General features: G+C 32.1%; 4 protein-coding genes across 7 annotated transcripts; all 4 read left to right on the top strand.

Annotated features, from left to right (window-relative positions):
- Positions 1-2,820: 2,820 nt before the first annotated feature.
- Positions 2,821-5,634, top strand: LOC114186608 (hypothetical protein At1g04090-like). Its single transcript, XM_028074562.2, has 2 exons — positions 2,821-3,342; positions 3,887-5,634. The coding sequence occupies exons 1-2, from the start codon at positions 3,228-3,230 to the stop codon at positions 5,461-5,463; spliced, it is 1,692 nt and encodes a 563-aa protein (XP_027930363.1). The 5' UTR covers positions 2,821-3,227; the 3' UTR covers positions 5,464-5,634.
- A 1,190-nt stretch (positions 5,635-6,824) lies between these two features.
- LOC114187498 (Profilin family protein) lies at positions 6,825-9,781 on the top strand. 2 transcript variants are annotated; one of them, XM_085675148.1, is made up of 6 exons: positions 6,825-6,971; positions 7,102-7,175; positions 7,315-7,384; positions 8,764-8,873; positions 9,223-9,337; positions 9,417-9,781. In XM_085675148.1, exons 2-6 carry the CDS (start codon positions 7,112-7,114, stop codon positions 9,478-9,480), a joined length of 423 nt encoding a protein of 140 aa, XP_085531274.1. In that variant the 5' UTR covers positions 6,825-6,971; positions 7,102-7,111; the 3' UTR covers positions 9,481-9,781. The 2 variants fall into 2 exon arrangements, with proteins under 2 accessions (XP_085531274.1, XP_027931559.1); XM_028075758.2 differs by having other exon boundaries at positions 6,826-6,971; positions 9,425-9,781.
- An 831-nt stretch (positions 9,782-10,612) lies between these two features.
- Positions 10,613-14,989, top strand: PGSIP6 (plant glycogenin-like starch initiation protein 6). Its single transcript, XM_028077443.2, has 10 exons — positions 10,613-11,106; positions 11,235-11,355; positions 11,764-11,949; positions 12,097-12,260; positions 13,081-13,188; positions 13,328-13,465; positions 13,558-13,692; positions 13,996-14,281; positions 14,386-14,509; positions 14,647-14,989. The coding sequence occupies exons 1-10, from the start codon at positions 10,855-10,857 to the stop codon at positions 14,786-14,788; spliced, it is 1,656 nt and encodes a 551-aa protein (XP_027933244.1). The 5' UTR covers positions 10,613-10,854; the 3' UTR covers positions 14,789-14,989.
- A 1,838-nt stretch (positions 14,990-16,827) lies between these two features.
- On the top strand, positions 16,828-18,996 carry LOC114189257 (F-box protein At5g03970-like). 3 transcript variants are annotated; one of them, XM_028077984.2, is made up of 2 exons: positions 16,828-16,977; positions 17,531-18,996. In XM_028077984.2, exon 2 carries the CDS (start codon positions 17,552-17,554, stop codon positions 18,758-18,760), a length of 1,209 nt encoding a protein of 402 aa, XP_027933785.1. In that variant the 5' UTR covers positions 16,828-16,977; positions 17,531-17,551; the 3' UTR covers positions 18,761-18,996. The 3 variants fall into 3 exon arrangements, with proteins under 3 accessions (XP_027933785.1, XP_027933786.1, XP_085530540.1); XM_028077985.2 differs by having other exon boundaries at positions 16,855-16,977; positions 17,517-18,996; XM_085674414.1 differs by lacking the exon at positions 16,828-16,977 and adding an exon at positions 16,996-17,316.
- The last annotated feature ends 589 nt before the right edge of the window (positions 18,997-19,585 follow it).

Here is a 19,585-nt window from a genome sequence, read left to right as displayed (position 1 = left end):
GGTTCGACGAATAAAATATAATAAAAATAAGAGAACATGCCATGATAAATTACGTGTATAGAAAAGGAAAATAACTTTTAACAACTTTACGTTATAATTTTACGCGATATTTTCTAAGTGATTTATTAGTTTTCTATTTTATTACTTTTAATATTTTAAAATTATTCATAAAATAATATTTTATTTTTAATATTTTAAAATTATTCATAAAATAATATTTTATATTATAAGAAAAAATTATTAAAATTTAGTAGATAAAATATATTTTTCATTCAAAAATTATAGGGATGATATAATATAAATTGTGTTTAAAACTCTTACGTTACTTCATCAGGTTTTTCTCCTTGTTTATTAATTTTTGATCGTTCGTTTTTTAACTAATTGAATTTATTTTTGTCGTTGACTTTAGACAGTTGATTTTCAACTAATTGAATGACTGGGTTACTTGCAAATGGAATTTCGACGTTTAAGTAAGTAATTAGTTTTAGTTAAGTTCCAATTATTTAAAGATAAAAAAAGTTCCAATTATTTTACCTATATTCTTTATTTATAGTGTTTTTAGTGGACTTTTATCTTTTTAAAGACTTAATCACAACCCAATAATAACCATGTTTATGAAGGTAATCAAAGGATTACCTTTTAAGCTTAATTGGTGTTTATTCCTTTGATCGAAGTTTTCGACTCCAACAAAATAAACGAACGATCGATATAAAATATTTTTGAGTCTTTACGCGATTCTCTCTTATAGATCAACTATTAATTGTTAGTCACAAATGGACTTCAACCAACATTATATTTTATATTATAAAAATGTATACACAAGTTTAAAATTATAAGTAATACTTATAGTATCTATAAATTATGCAAGATAGATATTATAATGGGTGATCATAAAATAGGACAATTGAAATAAGGTAATCGTCTTTTCTTATCCTAAGACACGTATTTTAAAATAGATTTAGTTCCTTTTAATTTTTTTTTTGAAACTAATAAGTTGGATTTTTATTTTTTTTTATATTGTTATAGATACGATAATTTACGATACACTCTTTATATACAGTGGCAGAACTTAAGTTTTGGTGAGGGAAGTCTTGACCTACCATTTTTTTTCATATATAAAATGAATATGCAAATACAAATAATTATTTTAATTTTAGTGGATTTTATTTTGTTTGGCACCTTAAAAAATGTTGTAAATTTATTTAAATATTTCCAAGCTATTGTTTGAACACCACTACTGTTTGTATGTTTAATGTTTTTTACAAAAATGTATTATTAATTTGGGACGATTGACTTTTATCATACAAGATGCCACTATCAGTTTCATGCATATTCTACTTTTGAGAAACATTTTACGTTTATCATTCATTCCATGATTGATTGAAAGAAAGTTGTTGATATTATTGCTGTTAAATCTATCCATTTTTCTATTCAACACCTACCTAATGTCAATAGAATGATATTTTTATTTTAAAACATAAAATAATTTGAAATGAATTAACGTAGAAAGTAAAAAATAAAAATTGGTGTTGGAAAAGGATATGAAGATTGAGAGGTGTGCATGAAAACTTCTCCATCTATAAATGCTATTGTAAAAGGTCACACCACTGTTTTCAGATGATAAGTTTATCCTCTTGTTAAATTTAAAAGATTTTTTTCATTTCACTTAAAAAAAATGTCTCCATCATTCTAAATATATTTTTTTTCCCGAAATACTGTGGACTAAAACATTTTGTGAGAGAATGAAGACTTACATAGTAAATCATTTTTCATAATTTATTTATTTTTGGTAGTTGAGAAATCAAAAGAAAAATAAATAAATTAAAACACTTTAAAAAATAGTATATCATCACATAGACCTTACATTATACAAGTAATCAACCTCACGCACCAAGTAAATTACGAAGATAAAAAATATGAACTAAAAAATTGAAAGGAATTAAGATTCACCAAAATTTAATAGAAATTGAAGAAAAAACGTTAATAATTACTGAACTAAAAACATAATTAATAGTAAAAGGCTATAAACAATTTAAATACTACAAAAATAGGATTTAACAAGAAAATAAATTCTCTCATGAAATAAAATAAAATTATAATAATGTTTATATTTCCTATAAATTACATTGGAATAATCCATCGCAGACAATACACAAATAAAAAATAGAAAATAAACTTAGATTTGCCAAAAATATTTATACACGTTTTTGTTAGTAATATTTTTAATTTAATTATACAACATTAATAATCATAAAGTAAATAATTATTATTATAAAAATACACACTGTAATATAATATACTTATACAATAAGCATACTTAATTATGGTATTTTCTTTAAAATTTATTATGTATATCTTATTTGACTAATATGCAAGATGAAATGAGCTCCTTCATGTTAGTTGATTGAGACAATAATCTCAACTTTTGTGCTAAGCATGTTTATCTCATTACTCTTCATTCCTTTCAACGATTGTCCATTGAAATTGCAGTCAATAGAACATAAGCTTGATCATAGTAGTTGAAGTACATTAATGGTGAAAAGCAACGTGTTATTTACGATTTATGCTTTTTCTGAGACGCAACATGGGACAGGGACACGTATCCAAATTGACACTGACATCCTCAATCGCTTCACAACTGTAACCCACAAATCGCATTTTTCTTCTTTGTTGTTTTGTTTTTGCTTCAACCACTTCATTTCCCTTTTTCTTGTCGCGTCCATTATTATCCACTTCGTTCTGCTCCAAGGTCATAGGAATTTTTCACTACACGTAAATAACTGGATTAAGAAAAAGTTAGTAAATATGTACTCTAATTCTTAAATTTAATATTCCTTTTCTGTTGTAAAACTATGCCCAATTGAGAGAAGAATATTTTTGAGAAGTGAAATGCAACAAAATTGATTTTTTTTTTGGTGGGTGGGTGGGGGAAAGTTTATGTTAAGCAAGACAGAGATATATATGAAGATGGTGAATAAGCAAGAATGCGTAGAAAGGTTATGTGAAGAGAGAAGAAGAGTGAAAGAAAATTAAATGGGCCATGGTTTTCCTCTTTCGTTGTTGTCACTGGTCAACGAAGATATAAAGGAGAGGAGAATAGTTCAAGCATTTTCTTGTTTTCCATCAACAACAAATTAAAAATCTTTCTCCTCTCTCTTCCAGCGTTTGGTTGTGGAGAGAGGACTCTGAAGAATAATAAACCATCTCTGCCACTTTCTTTGCTGGTGATGGTGTCAGAGATGTTTAGCTGTGACTGTTTTTGGTGGAACAGTGTTCCTGAATCCTACCCTTCTGAGCCAGAGCCCTTCTCTCTGCCAGCACCTCTTCCACAGTGGCCACAAGGTGTGTGCTTTTTTGTGTATCTTTAATGGCTGTTCTCTGCTTTTTCTCAGAATCGGTTTATATCCAACAAATGTTAGTAACTTAGTATGTGTTGGATTATAACAGCTGCGTTCCTTTTGGCATATACAATATTGAAGCTGAAGCTTGGATATTTACATTTTCAAACCTCAAATCAATCCCATAATTAGTTTACTTTTTTAGGATGGGATATGCTACACGAAGATTTAGACCATGTTCGTTTTTCCTGTGATGCTTTCAGCTATTCTTGTGTTGTTCCAAATTGATAGTTATGAATAACCCTTCTTGGTTTAATAATTGTGTGGATGTTTTCATGAGCTAGAGTTCCTGATGGTGCAATATTTAACAGTTTTTTTAGCTTAGAGCTCCTGATGGTGCAATATTTAACAGCTTTTTAGCTTAGATTAAGGAAGAGATTCGAAACTATTTATGTGTCACTCTGTTAACTTTGGGGTTAAACATGATTAATTGCCTTATCATTAATTATTACCTTAATATCAAATGTTTGTGAATGGTATGGTATCAGGTGGTGCTTTTGCTGGAGGAAGGATAAGCCTTGGAAGCCTAGAAGTTTTGAAAATAAGTAAGTTTGAGAGGGTTTGGAGCAGTAAAAGCTCACATGGTAAATCTCAGGGTTTTGTATTCTACAAACCTGTGGAGATTCCAGATGATTTTTTCTGCCTTGGTCACTATTGCCAGTCCAATGATCAGCCATTGAGAGGACATGTTCTTGTGGCTCGCGAAACTTCTTCTGAACTCAAAGCTGAATCTCCAGCTCTCAAAAAACCAATCAACTACACTTTGATATGGAGTGCTGATTCACCACACGATGGAAGTGGGTATTTTTGGTTGCCAAATCCTCCATTGGGATACAAAGCAATGGGCATAGTGGTTACCAACAAACCAGATGAACCTGAAGTTGAAAAAGTTAGATGCGTGCGAGAAGATCTGACAGAAACTTGTGAGACCTGTGATCTATTACTATCTATGAACTCAAAGTTTTCAAAAATTTCATTCAAGGTTTGGAACACAAGGCCATGTAAAAGAGGGATGTGGAGTAGAGGTGTATCAGTTGGCACATTCTTCTGCAGCACCTATTCTGACAATAAACAAGGGACAGATATTGCTTGCTTGAAGAATCTTGACTCCACTTTACATGCCATGCCAAACATAGAACAAGTTCATGCACTCATTAATCACTATGGCCCCACTGTGTACTTCCACCCTGATGAGATATACCTGCCATCATCAGTGCAATGGTTTTTCAAAAACGGAGCACTTTTGTGTTCAAGAGGCAGTGAGAAGGGTAAAGCAATAGATAACGAGGGATCAAACTTACCAAGTGGAGGAACAAATGATGGTGCTTTTTGGATAGATTTGCCTAGTGATAGTGAGGCTAGAAATAATGTAAAGAAGGGAGATTTAGAGAGTGCAGAACTCTATGTTCATGTAAAACCAGCTTTAGGAGGAACATTTACTGATATTGCTATGTGGGTGTTTTGCCCCTTCAATGGACCTGGGATACTTCAAGTGGGGTTGGTGAAGATTGAGATGAACAAGATTGGTGAACATGTTGGTGACTGGGAGCATTTCACTCTTCGTGTGAGCAACTTCACAGGAGAACTATGGTCTGTGTTTTTTTCACAGCACAGTGGAGGAGAGTGGGTGAATGCATTCAACTTGGAGTATATTGAAGGAAATAAAGCAGTTGTTTATTCATCAAGGCATGGCCATGCAAGTTTTCCTCATCCTGGGAGCTACCTTCAGGGAGCATCCAAACTTGGAATAGGAGCAAGGAATGAAACAGGTAGAAGTAAACTTAAAGTGGATTCTAGCAGCAGATACAAGGTTGTTGCTGCTGAGTATCTTGGTGAAGGAGCTATTGCAGAACCATGTTGGTTGCAGTATATGAGAGAATGGGGTCCTGCTATTGTTTATGACTCACGTTCTGAAATAGACAAGTTGATAGATCTGCTTCCTGTGTATGTCAGATTATCTGTGGAGAATTTGTTTGAATTGTTTCCTACTGAGCTTTATGGTGAAGAGGGGCCAATTGGTCCAAAGGGAAAGGCTAATTGGGAAGGAGATGAAAAGTGCTACTAGTTCACTCTCTTCTTCATCAGTTTTTCTATTTTTTTCATTCTCTGCTATATCATGTATGCTACCACCATTGCCTTGTTTCTCGTAAACATTTATCTTTTAGCAGAAGAGGTGAAAAGTAACGGGTTAAAAAATAGAGAGGAGAGAACTATATGAACAGATATACATGAGAAACGGTGTTTGATGCATTAGAAACATGAGAGACGTTGAAAACAACATTAACACTCCATGATCAATTATATAGTTCGGTGATGAAATACATGAGTCCTGTGTAATTTCCGCACGAAGTAAAATGAAATTGTGAATTAGAGACAACTTAATTGTTTTTACATGTTAAGAGACACATGTTTTACTATTAATATAGAATAATCCTTCCTTCACTTAAGATAAAACTCTTTTAATTGAAAATGCCTTCTATACTTAGATATTAAATTATAAAGATGTCTCTGTGGAAAATATCAATGAAGAATATTAAAAGTATTATTAATTTTAACTCAAGAATCATGCTAACAGATAAATAAATAAATAATATAAAGAGAAGGATACAACATTAATAGGATGTCAATACTCTCATAAAACTATAAGTATAATCGTTGTCTAATAAAAATGAGAGGATAACGATATATAAAAATTTATCCAACACATATATCACTTTTTCATATCTTTTGACACAAAATATATTTACACTCTCCAAAACAAAAAAATAATTCAAACCTCACCACTTTTGTTTCTTTTATAAAATAGGATAAATATGTTACTTGGTACTTTATATTAATTAAAAAAATAGATAAATATGTTTTTAGTTCCATAATTTTAATATCAAACTAAAATTTATCTTTATCTAAAATTTTAATATATTATAATTTTCAGAATTTTCAAAATAAATAATAATACATAAATTATTTTGATATGTCAAATATGTATCCTCACATGTTAATAAAAAAAAATTAATGTAATTAATAGATTAAAAATAATATATCAATTACTTTTTAAATTTAGAGATTAACATTTATCAAAATTTGAAATAAGAACCAACTTCCAATTTAATATTAAAATTTTATTACTAAAAATAAATTTAAGATTTTTATATTAATTACATAATTCTTACATAATTGTTTTAATAGATAAAAACAAATAAACAAGTTAAGAAAGAGGAAAAATCAAGATAACCGATTAAAAAAAAGAAACTAAAAGAATAATCAAACTTAATTACAAAATATAAAAAATTTAAAACTTAATAAAATATATATATATATATATATATATATATATATATATATATATTTACCTAAAACTTAATTAAATATATTCCAAAACAACAATTTTTTTATTTTATAAAATAATAGGAAAATTTACAAGATAAATTGTAATTGTAACATATAAGACTACTCTTGATTGAACAAACAAAAACACAAATAGTTCAGGTTAGAAAGAAACCATCCTCAGTCACTCGGCGAACTCCAAGACTCAGTCTTTCTCTCTGTTTCTACTTCCTCCATCCATCTATCTAGGTTTTCACTCAATGCGTCTATTTTACTATTTCTGATTAATTATCCTGTTTTATTCGAGTTAAATTGCAAAGAAGGTTAGTCTAATCTAATTCCTGAACTGTTTGTTTACTTTTTTTACTGTCTTTATCAGACGCGACACAATGGATTGGGCGTTCGTGCATAAAACGTGGGATAAGTGGGCTTCTACCAATGTTGGTTATTCTGGTTAGCAAGATTTTGCTTTCGAGCCACATTCATATGCACACATGTTTTTTTGTTATATCACCCTTTGGAAAATTAATTTTTGTGAATTATGTAATTCGGTGATATTAATCTCATATTTTTATCATCCTACTACTTCTAGGTCATCCGTTAAAAGCTGCTTTGCTAATCAATCATGACCCCACTGGACCATCTCGATTGTTATCTACCATGTAAGAAGGATTTGTGTTTGATTCTTGTTATGAATTTTATTTTATTTTATTGTTTTTATCTGGTGTGATTTTTTCTTTATGATAGAAAAGTACATGGAATGAGTAAACAATGTAATTCTGTTGCCTACAGTCTAGGTTATAAATAATTGAAGCTTCCATCTTGCTGTTTGGGTGAATTTTTATTCATATTGAACTTAAGCGAGTTCTGAATCTACTAACTTGTCTTAGAATTCCATGATAATACCATTTTATGTTGATCATACAAATTTTCATTGGTACCAGTGTTTATTTAACTCTTTTTGATGGAATACTGTATATTCTGATTGTGCTCTGATAAAGGTACACCTAGTAAGTAAGATTTTGTCATTGTTATTGCTCCAAGAACCTGAACTACTTGAAACAACAAAACAAGGGCCACTGTTGTTGCCTGAAACCGTGCTTGAATGAAGGCTTCATCAAGTACCCCAAACTAGCTCCACGAAGTATGGATACCCCTTTTACTTAAGGTGTCAAGAGTATCAAACACGTTTTCAAAATCGACTCCTCCTTGACACCTGTATGAGCACTAGTTCTATATTTTTTGCTGGCTCAGACACTTGAGCTGATATCTGCATATAACTATAGTCGTCAAAGAGATGAACATTGTCAAACTAATAAATTTTTAAACATTTAAAAAGCTCTTTCAGAATATAATATAAAATAAAGTAATTGCCCTTTTTACTGTTCTGATCACGACTCATTATCTTAAGGAAGGTGTAAAACTCAGAAAGTTATTTTGTCTTGAGAAGATAAATATACCTTTGCTGATATATAATTAATTTTCTTGTTTCTGGGATTATTCATTGAGAGACAAAGTGCTTCATTTTAAATCTTGATTAGCAATTACATCTTTTTTCATGTTTGTATTTAGTTTCATTTGATTATATGTATATATGGATGTCCTAGTGTCAAATATTTTAAACATAAGCCATGTTGTAATGACTCGGTGCTATGTAAGCCGCACAGATTCTTTTTTTCTCCTTCCACTTCAATAGTTTATAGCAGGTTCATTCCTTAGGATCAAATGCAATGTCCTGCCAGGTTAATATCACTGTATCGATTCAGCAGAGCTGCTACTGTTACATTATATGTTTTAATCCAAGAGCAAAAGTAGTTGTGACATTGTAAGTTGTTTTGTGTTTTTGTTTGAAAATCTCTTTTTTTTTTTTTTTTTTTAATACTGTATGTGGTTGAGGAGATTTAAGTATTTGTTTCTGAAAAGTTTGTGCACATTGCCTCCTAAACTTCATACTTGCTTTGTGTGGCACTTCTTTAGGTGGGATTTTCTTTTTTATTTCTAGAAATATTGGATTTCTCATTGAGCTATTTGATGCTGGCAGTGCTGCACAAGAAGGAATAAAAGCTAATCCCATTGAATTGAGTAACTTTATGGACTTCATCAAACAAAATAAACTCCAGACAGAGCTCTTCGTTATTGGATCCAATCAGTGTAAGCTCAAACTCAGCTGTCTTTAGTTTGCCTATATAATTAGTTGCGGCTTTCTGTTTTTCAACTTCTTTTATGTCCTCTACCATAAGGACATATGAAATTTCTGAAACCGAAGACTACAACACATCTAGGTAATATGAGTTTACGACTCTTAGATATTTGGGCTATGGTACAATAACTCTTGGAGCATGTATGGTATTGATAATTGTTTTAGACTGTATACTGTTGAGGGATAATAAACTGTGTTCTACTCGTACACGTAGAGTTATGAACTCTGTAACTTTATCTACTACCGTGGTGCATTGTAGTTTATCTTCTGATACTTTACTAATGGAAATTTGAATGACAGACTTGGTCACATCAATTCATGAGAACTGGTTTAGTGCAAGGTGTATAAACACGTCAAAGCCCGCTGGTGAAGGTGTTATTGTTATACAAACAGCAGCATACATCTTGGTTGCTCTGTAAGCATATAATTCAAATTCAGCATGTTTATCATGGATCATCAATGCACTATTCAGTCTGCGTATTCTCATCATTCAGTTTCACAGGTATGAAGGTTCCATCGGTCCAGCATCTCGTGCTATGGCAGCTGCTGATCAGTTAACTTGGCAATTAGGGCGAAAAAATCTTTAAAATGGTCCTGCAGATCTGTAGCATCCACTAACCACAAGGCTAATCATTTCTGTTTTCACTCCAATTTTTGTTCAGATGGTTGCAGCCATGTATCTTGGTGATGACAGAACCACATAGATGACAGTGTACGAGAGACAGGTCTTAACCCTTGTTATGTGTATTATTGGTTCATCTCAACCATTAATATTAAATTCAGAACAACGAATATTCATGTTGATATAAACATGAACAAAATTATTTTAAATATCAAATGGTTGCTATAATTGATTTCATGCTGGTTTTGTAATCTTGCGTAAAAAGTATTTTTGTTCACAGGTCAAACAAATCAAAATAAAATACCTGAAAACCATTTTTCACATAATGTATTCAAATAGAAATCTCATTTTTATAATCAATTATGACAATAATGATTTATAAATATAAATAATTATTCCAGTGCTTATTTAAATAAGTTGCAAACTAAATAATTTTTTATACGGTCACTTAATCAGAGACTGGTATGATAGGCTAATGGATTGGTCCAATTGCTAAAATCAAATTAGTAAGCTCAAACACACACACATTGAAAATAAACAAATCACTTCTAACTGAAAATTAAGAAACTTCAAACTGAAAATAAACCTTCTTGGATAAGAAAATTACTTAATCACAACTCAAAATCCACTAGAAGTATCAATTGTACTGTGATTTATCCAGAGATATTTCACAATTGGAATCAAGCTTTCGAAAACTTATGAAGGTTTTGCCGCATATTCCACTCTGGAAGAATTGAGCTGGAAATTTCTTGTATGTAAAATGAAATTTTACTATTTTTTTTTTCACAGGTAGGAACTAAACGTAGGTTAGAGAATTTATAAGAGTTGACACTGCTAAACTGAATTAGACTTCTAAAAAAAATGTAAATGAATAAATGCCTATAATAACTCATTTTTTTAATAGTTTTCTTGCTATATTTTCTAAAGAAAATAAAAGGACTTAATTTTGAAAAACAAAAATTTAAAAGGACTCAAATTTTTTTTCTCGTACCTAATACACATTAGAACAAAGAAAAGCTTAAAGAATAGAAAAAAAAGGCTTTTGATAATTATTGCGATTTATTCTCGGTTTCCTCGAAAAATGATAGAGTGGGAGGCAGCGTTATACCGTGGAAGTCACCGCAGCAAATTAGAAGTCGCAAGCACGCAGCCAGAGAAGACAGCCAGAGTTCTGGTCAGAGACGACGGAGAAAAGCAAAGCTGGAAAATTCAATTCAACTTTCAACTATTGTGTAACCCGCCACGATAAATTCAAGTCAGAGCCCAACTGAAAAAAGGAGAAGGTGGTGGCGAATCGGAATCGAGTTATAATGAAACCAAACAGTGTTACTTGGTGGCTATGTTCGATCATTTGCATACTTTTAGTTTGTGTTCAATTTCAAGGGTGTGTGGGATCCAAGACCAAGAGAACGGATGAAGCTTACGTCACTCTTTTGTACGGAGACGAATTCTTGTTGGGTGTTCGAGTTCTGGGAAAATCAATACGCAACACTGGATCCAGCAAGGATATGGTCGTGTTGGTCTCCGATGGTGTCTCTGATTATGCCAAAAACCTTCTCCGGGTAATCATCAGCACCGTCTTTTTAATGGGTCTTCCACAAGATTTGAAATTTTCAACTTTATCTTTCTGCTGACACCTTACTTTTTGTGTGGTTTGTGTATTAACTGTTGATTGGTGGATTTGTTGAAGGCTGACGGGTGGATAGTGGAGTTGATTAGTTTACTGGCGAATCCTAATCGAGTGCGTCCAAAGAGATTTTGGGGTGTCTATACAAAACTAAAAATATTTAACATGACTGACTACAAGAAAGGTAGCATTTTTCTTTGGGCCTTTTATGTGTGTATATATATGATCTTAGTGTAGATATGAGGATGGACTTATAATTCTCATATATGTTGCGAGTTTAATTTTCATGCTGTCCCTGAATAAAGACTTCTACGCTATCAATCAATGAAAAATCATTTTAAGTATGATTTTTAAAGCTGCTGTTCTAATTAAATTCTTGCTTTTGAAATTAGAGCATGTGATATGCTCTTGCACTTAGTTAAAGGCTTCTTATATGTTCAGTTAGTTGGTAGTTGCTTTTGGATCAATTGAAATTTAAAGAGACAATTTAGGGTTTTGACTTTAAGCTTTCTTTCTTATAAGGGGTCCAATGTGTGGCTTATTGGCTGTTTATATGCTGAATGTTCTGAATGTTCTGAATGTGAATGTGCAGTTGTTTACCTTGACGCGGACACTATTGTGGTTAAAAATATTGACGATCTTTTCAAGTGTGTGAAATTCTGTGCAAATTTAAAGCATTCTGAGAGGTTGAACTCGGGAGTCATGGTGGTGGAGCCATCTGAAACTGTTTTTAATGACATGATAAGCAAAATAAAAACTACTGCATCTTACACAGGAGGTAAAAACAATTTCTGGGTAGTTTTATATTCAATTACTTTGTTCTTATGAAGTTTTCTTTTTGTTTTAATTGCTATATTGCTAGATATAATTTAAACTGGGTAGCTTTTTAACAATGGTTTTCATCTGTTTTGTCTTCTTTTGACAGGCGATCAGGGTTTTCTGAATTCATATTTCTCTGAATTTCCCAATGCACATGTTTTTGAGCCGAATTTGAGTCCTGAGGTGTTGAAGTCCAGACCAGTTCCTGAAATGGAGCGACTATCCACACTGTACAATGCTGATGTCGGTCTTTACATGCTCGCTAATAAGGTACTAAAATATAGGTAACAAGGGGTAATGAGTAATTAGAGTCAGTGAGGCATGAGAGATATATTCCCCATTTTAGCTTAATCATGCTGGATCTGCTCATTCGAGTTCAGTTGAGATGGAAGATGCACTAGGTTTGGTTGCACAAATGAATGATTATCCTGTCTGATATAGTACTACACTTTGATGCCTGTCCAAATGTGATTTGTTTTATGTGTGCTGTCTTTTCATCAGATAATTTTTGTGATCATTGGAATAAATTATAGCATTCAAGTGACCTCTATTAATGTTGACCAAGGATTTATTTAGTGCTTCTATAGAATAAAAAATTCACTGTAGGCTATGTAGCAGCTTTACAGTTTTTTTTTTTCCACCAGCACAAATTCTCATGCAAGCAATCAATGAAGTAATAACTAATTGATTGTAGGCAAACATACGTTAGGCTCTTTCCCAATGGAAAACCAATGTAAGAATCATCACATGTTAATCTGAGCTTATTAATGAATCAAGGACTCTGTGTTGATCGGTTTGTCATCATCTTAGCATTTTCTTATTGTCTGGTATTTGAAGCTTGCTTTTTAGGCATGTGTGGTTTGTAGAAACTTTTGCTTGCAATAAATTCTGAAATGTTCTCCCTATTTTTAAAACTAGTGGTAGGTGTGTGGAAATTATTTCATTTAGAAATCAGTAGTTTCTTGTTAAGATTTAAATCCTATTTTAGAACTATGTTCAATGACCCTCCCCCATATCTTCATATGGTAAGGAGCCTTTCATCTTTCAATCCTATTACCTAACATTCCAACTTTCATGTTGATCAATCCAGTGGATGGTAGACGAAAATGAACTGCGTGTGATTCACTATACACTGGGCCCCCTTAAGCCTTGGGACTGGTGGACTTCTTGGCTTTTGAAACCAGTTGATGTGTGGCAGGTAATTTTGGAAGTCAATTATCATTTTTCGTTGTGATGTTGTATTATAAAAGATTTTCTCATTGTCATATTCACAAAGACCACATTTGTTATATGAAGATTACTGACTTGTGTGTTCTAATCTTGGTGGTTTGCTTTAGGATGTAAGAGAACAGCTTGAGGAATCCCTTCCTGGAACTGGAGAGGGGCAAAATCCTAAAGACAGTTTTCTTGTGAAATTTCTCTTTTTGCTACCTCTATGTGCCTTACTCTTCTTATGCTATCGTTCATTTATGAAGGTAAGCTACAATGGATTCATATTCTTGTCTAATCTCTTAGCATTAAACTCCCTCAGCTTTATGTAAGTCTCATAACATTGTATTATTTGTAGAATCCTGGGCACTTCAGTTCAGTTTGTAGAAGCTCGATATTTGATCAAGTTAGACACCTTTATTATAAGATTAGATCAAACGGGCCACTTTCTTATACTAGTATTTCAACATCAACGACTAATTCAATCCATCAGGTTTGTTTTCTCTTCTGTCTTCTGGGTGGGGATTTGGATCTTACCATTCAAGGACCTCACATGATGAAATCATTTGATGAAAAACTTCCTGTGGGGATTCCTCCCAAATCCCTGGCACCAACTCCAACATTCTTTCCGGCCCAGGAAACTTTGTCTATGTGACTGACTATCCATATCATCAAATGACCTGATCATGTTATGGCTTTGAATGATAGGATGCTTATCCTCTAATTGGTTGAACTTAATGCTTAGATTTATATGTGTTTTGAACATACTAAGATTTATTTCTATGGTGTCATGCAGCTCTTTAATGGCCCTCAGAACAAGGTTCCTGCTTATTTGGGTGGTGTTTCTGTCTGTGTCTGCTTTATGGTTGCAGTGGTGTCTCTGGGATTATCCCTCTTGATTGTTCCTCGGCAAGTGATGCCATGGACTGGATTGCTTTTGATGTATGAGTGGACATACACAATTTTCTTTATACTATTTGGAGGTTATCTCCGTTTGATTTATCAGTGGGGAAAAATGGTGGGATCACGAGTAGCATCCTCCTTGTCAGATCCTGGGTCATCCGATCATGATTCTGAAAAACGTATGTTCTTCAAGAGTGAAGCTGTTTTTCATTGAATTCAGATACTGAGATACTTTTTTCTGCTATAATATTTTTATTGAACCTATATGCTCTCTTTATTACAGGTCATCAACGATCGTTGTCATCTTGTGACGTTGCTACATGGTACTATGGTTTAGGCATGGCTTTGTTGGCCATTGCAGCTCCATCATTGCCTTGTCTTTTTGGAATAACTGCATTGTTTGCAAGGTAACTTGTTTTCCAAAATACATCTAAAAAGTTTTTTCTAATTTTGAAGTGGATGTAGAAGTAGTTTTGGAACTAAAAGATCAGAATTATTATGAAAAATTTCCTTGAATTTACCTTTACATATTTATTTTCAACAGGTTAGGTTTGATGGTTGTTGGTGGCATAATATTGGCTTCTTTCATGACATATGCTTCTGAACATCTTGCTAACCAATCATTTCTTAAAGGCTTTGATGAACGTGACATTGCTCGAAACAGCAACTTGTGTTTCCCATGTTGATTCCATAACCCATTCCCTTTTTCAAATTACATAAGTAACCTTGTTTTTGTGAAAAATGTATGTAGGGAATTTTTGTCTATCTTCTAGCATTGTAATTTTATTTTGTCGAGGTTTTGTTGTAATATTATTGGTTTTTTTAGATGATGACCTTATATTGAAATCACACGTAATAGAATCTCCGAACAGTTTTACGTGGTTAAACTTCATTGAGTTAACGTGGGTGGTACAATGGCAAAACGGACTGGGTGACTTATCAGTCCGTTTTTTTAAAATAAAAATAAAAGTAAAATTAAATTTTAATTATTAATTACAATGAAATAATTTAATATCAGAAGATAATTATTTTAATCTTTTAAATTAGAAACATTAATTAAACAATTAAAATTTTAAAAACAGATTTCGCACGGAAATATAATACAATTTTATATTTATTTTGCATTTAGTTGGACTATATTAAATGTAGTTTTTTTTATAGAGCCTGTCAATTTAATAATGAATTTTTTTGATTTCAATGACTTTGTGTTTCAAACATATTTTATATTATATGTTTATTGTCGAAAGAAATATACTATTACCCAATTGGGTAAGGATTCTGTTAAATTATAACGGGAAAACGAGTGAATCAAGAAAAATGTTTAATACACACTTAACTAACATGGTGACATACACTTTTATCTACGCATAAAAACAAAAACAAAATGAGAAAAGGTATTTATTATATATAATGTAATTAAAAAGTTAGAGACGAGTATAAATACGTGGATCGCCCACGTAATCGTGTGGATTCGAGTTTGAATTTATTTATCTTCGGTAAATTTAACGTAAATTTTATTGTGCTATAAGCAACTGATAAAGCATAAAAATGACATTTATCACCAATCATATTAATATTATCATGTATGAATAAGGGGTTAGCTTTTTAATTTTTAAAAGTCAAATATAAAAATTTACAATTCATTGATAACATTAAGTATACATTAACACAATGTAAAAACTAAAGTTATGGTTAAATATGTTTTTGTCCCTCAAGTTTCAGTAAAATTTAGAATTAGTCTTTTTGAAACTTTTGAAATTTAGTCTTTTATCTTTAAAAATGCGTAAATTGTCCTTTTAATCAAATTTTGTTCAGTTTATAGTTTATATGATGTTTCAAACGCGTTTGATGATAATATTTGAGTTAGCATTTAAGCGAAAATGGGTCAAACTATGTAAACAATTCAAATACTATCATGAAATACGTTTGAAACGTCAGATAAACTTAACAAAATCTGGTTAAAAGAACTAATCTATATATTTCGAAAGATGAAAGACTAAATTACAAAATCTGATTAAAAGAACTAAATCTATATATTTCGAAAGATGAAAGACTAAATTGGTCAAAAGTTTCAAAGAGATAAATTTCAAATTTTACTGAAACTTGAGGGAGGAGTCAAAAACATATTTAACCCTTTAATTTATACAAAAACTATTGACATTAAAATAAAGCCAAATTCAAATTATGTACAAAGGTTTCTCTACAAGTTAATTTTTAAAATATAAATCACATATTTCTTCCATAATAGACACCATCATGTTTAAGTCTAATGGAGTTATTATCCATATATTTAATTTTGCTCATCTATGAAAAAGAAAAAATATACTTTTGTACCTTCACTCCCTTCGATTTTCTTGGTTTCTGAATGTAAAAAATAATGGGCAAATAAAAATAGAGAAAATAGCTATGTATGTACAATGAGAAAAGTTTGGGTTGAAAGTCGTCTTGACCAATGAGTTATTTCTTTTTGCACCTCTATAATTTTAACCTGCATTTGCATTGATTTTTATATTTTACAATGAATAATTTGGAATAAATAAAACATATATTTTGAATTATATAATTTGTATGTTTTAAATTCTGTTTTTTGAGATAAAAAATATATTTTATTATATCATTTAAAATACAAAATATAAAAATATATTTTAGATTACCCATCAAAAAAATATAAAAATTTATATAAATGCCAGAAGAAATTGTCGATAGAGCCTGATCCACAATTTAATCCAACCCATTAAGAATAAAAGCCCAAGCAGTCGAAGCGTTTCTTGTGTCAAAAAATGTTCTTCGTTTGTCTTAGCTTCATCGATCGAATCAATCGACAAGGGCAAGCATGCACCGCAACCACTCTCCTCTGAAACCCCAATTTCCATGAGTGAGTGAATCCATTTCCGTTTCTTCTAAATTCAAACAATCTTTGCATGCAATTATCCTGCGATATTCAGTTTCCGTTTATTTATTCACAGAAGGGATTAATTTGTTCAAATTTTTTTAACTAAATGCAATCGGGATTCATTAGTTCTTGTTGATTAAGAAATGGCCTCCTGCAAGTCGTGTTGGTAACTTCTTATCATCCTCAGAAAAGTAGAAAAACGAGTTTAATATCATTAATACGTTTCACTTTTAACTGAGAAAGCCACATTCAACCCCTTTTCAGGAAACAAAAAACGATGTCAATTCATATAAAAATGGTGTATAAACAACTTGACCTCAGGTTTTTCCTCTGATTTCTTGAACCCTGAATGAAATGGGTTTTAATTTGTACATTTGTTGCAAAATCTAGACCAGTGGTGAACATAGTGTTATTTGATTTGTTTTGTTTATCATTATACAATCAATGAATGAACTTATGCATCCCATTATCAGTTAACAGATATCTGTGTTTCTCTTTGTTTCTTCTGAAAATGCTGTTAGTTTGTGCTTAGCAGGATATAACTTGCTTGACAAGAATGGAGAGGATGAAAAGAATCAATGTCAATGGCTCTGCACTTAACTGCGATGATATCCTGCATGAGATCCTACTTCGAATACCACCATCAACCATCACCAAATTAATTGTTGTATCAAAAATATGGCTGCGAGTAATATGCAGTTCTTCTTTTCGTCAAGGCTACACGAAACGATGGGGGCAAAGTTTCAGACTTGTGGGGTTTTTTGTATGCAACTTTTTGTATCTTGGAAGACCTCGAGATGGGTACCGTCGCCCTCGTTGGGAGCCTGCACTTCCGTTCTTGTCCACTTGTAGAGAGGGTGATGATTTGAAACACTCTGGAATCCTCAAACGTCTCGGGTATTTCATTGATAGTTGCAAAGGCATTGTTCTTTCTGGTTTCCATCCAAAGACATATTATGTGTACAACGCTGTCTCCAAGCAAAAGCATCAACTCCCAGAACCTCAGCAGTTCTATAAAGTTCTGTGCATGGCATTGATTGTTGAGGAATCCCTTGATGGTGACACATGCTACAAAGTGATCCGAGCAAGGTGTGAATGCAAGCTTAAGGAACGCAACAGTGTGTCAATTGAGACTTATTCATCAAACACTGGAAAATGGAAGCAATCGACTCTGATGTGCTCAACATCTTTTGCATTGCGCCCGAGAACCGCAGCTATGGTGGTTGGAGGGGTTGTACACTGGTTTGCAATGTGGGGGAAACTTGCCATTTATGATCCTCGTCTTGGAGATAGGTATATAGCATTGATTAGACTACCAACAGCTGTGTTAACACGTGAGCATGAGGAATCTGTTCTTGGGGAGTCATCAAATGGGGTTTTGCAGTATGGTCAGAGCAATAACCTTGGTGTGGAGATATGGATGCTTGAGAAGGAACCAGAAGATAAGGATTCATCTGTTTACTGCAACTGTACTCGGATGAAGTACAAGTGGGTGCTGAGATGGAGATTAAATTTTAAGGTATTGTGGAAGCAGATGCCATCTTTGAGCACACATTCTAAAGAAACCCAGTTACTGTCATTCCTTCCACGGAATTCAACGTCTGTGTTCGTAAGATCAGGGTGGAACATTTTGCTGTGTGATTTACAGACCAAAACGGTGGAAATTGTTAATTATCAGGGTCGAGGAGGTTCCATTTCTTGGGAATCTAGCAAAATAGTTCCTTACTTTCTACCATCTTGGCCACACGCATCCTGTGCCTCGTGATGACATGAAACAAGGGAATTTTAGGGACTTATTTACTTCTATTTTGATGGAACAGAGAATTTTAGGGTCTTGCTTTTAACACATATGCTCATAGTAGTAGGACCTTCACTTCTCTTATAGATTCGGTGGTGTACATGCCGGTAGGTTGGTGTTTTGTCAAACAATGAAAAATATTACCTTTTTGCTCATGTTTTTTAGGTCTTTCCCTAGAAGAAATGAATATAAATTTGTAGGAATGTTTCTGGTGCATATTAGGGATCTTGTGGAACTTCTAGTATGAATACGGGTAAAAGCCCTAATCATTTTTGGGTCCTTTAGTGCTAACTAAGTATGAAAGCAAGATTGTTTTGGATTTTCTTTTTTATTTTATTTTTGTTTTGAAAACTATTTTATAAAACAATATTTAATCTGAGTACTTTAAGGTAATACTTTGTTTGTTTTAAGAGGGAAATAGAGAAGTAAAGTATAAGGATATAAATTATAGTAAACAAAGAAAGTAAAATAGAAAGCTTGTTTGGATGGACAAAAACGCAAGAGTAAAAAATAAGTAATTTTATCTAGTTGGAGCAGTGTAAAGAATAGAAAAAAAAAAATAAAAAAAATTACAAGATATAGAAGTTTTTATCATTATATATAAATGTAAGAAAGAATATGATTGAGTAGTAAAAAGTCTAGGGGATGAGGAGATATATAAGGTTTTCAAACGCTATTTTTATTTATTTATTTAAATTGCTGTTGTGTTAAAGATAACGGGATTCTTCAAATGTGTCCGAATATTACTCGTTGTCGAACTGAATAGCAGTACTGATAATGTTGTTTTTAAAG

Source organism: Vigna unguiculata, chromosome 6, assembly GCF_037176805.1.
Source record: "Vigna unguiculata cultivar grain cowpea cultivar isolate G323 ecotype 2 chromosome 6, ASM3717680v1, whole genome shotgun sequence".
NCBI lineage: Eukaryota > Viridiplantae > Streptophyta > Magnoliopsida > Fabales > Fabaceae > Vigna > Vigna unguiculata.
Note: the sequence above shows the minus strand (reverse complement) of the source record. Positions and strands in the feature narration are given on the sequence as shown.

Bases quoted from the DNA above. Each gene is read 5' to 3' on its own strand.
- PGSIP6 (XM_028077443.2), top strand. From the start codon at position 10,855: ATGAAACCAAACAGTGTTACTTGGTGGCTATGTTCGATCATTTGCATA. The intron at 13,466-13,557 runs GTAAGCTACAAT...TATTATTTGTAG, and splicing joins GCTATCGTTCATTTATGAAG to AATCCTGGGCACTTCAGTTC. The intron at 13,693-13,995 runs GTTTGTTTTCTC...GGTGTCATGCAG, and splicing joins CGACTAATTCAATCCATCAG to CTCTTTAATGGCCCTCAGAA.
- LOC114187498 (XM_028075758.2), top strand. From the start codon at position 7,112: ATGGATTGGGCGTTCGTGCATAAAACGTGGGATAAGTGGGCTTCTACC. The intron at 7,385-8,763 runs GTAAGAAGGATT...TGATGCTGGCAG, and splicing joins TCTCGATTGTTATCTACCAT to TGCTGCACAAGAAGGAATAA. The intron at 8,874-9,222 runs GTAAGCTCAAAC...TTTGAATGACAG, and splicing joins CGTTATTGGATCCAATCAGT to ACTTGGTCACATCAATTCAT.
- LOC114186608 (XM_028074562.2), top strand. From the start codon at position 3,228: ATGGTGTCAGAGATGTTTAGCTGTGACTGTTTTTGGTGGAACAGTGTT. The intron at 3,343-3,886 runs GTGTGTGCTTTT...GTATGGTATCAG, and splicing joins TCTTCCACAGTGGCCACAAG to GTGGTGCTTTTGCTGGAGGA.
- LOC114189257 (XM_028077984.2), top strand. From the start codon at position 17,552: ATGGAGAGGATGAAAAGAATCAATGTCAATGGCTCTGCACTTAACTGC.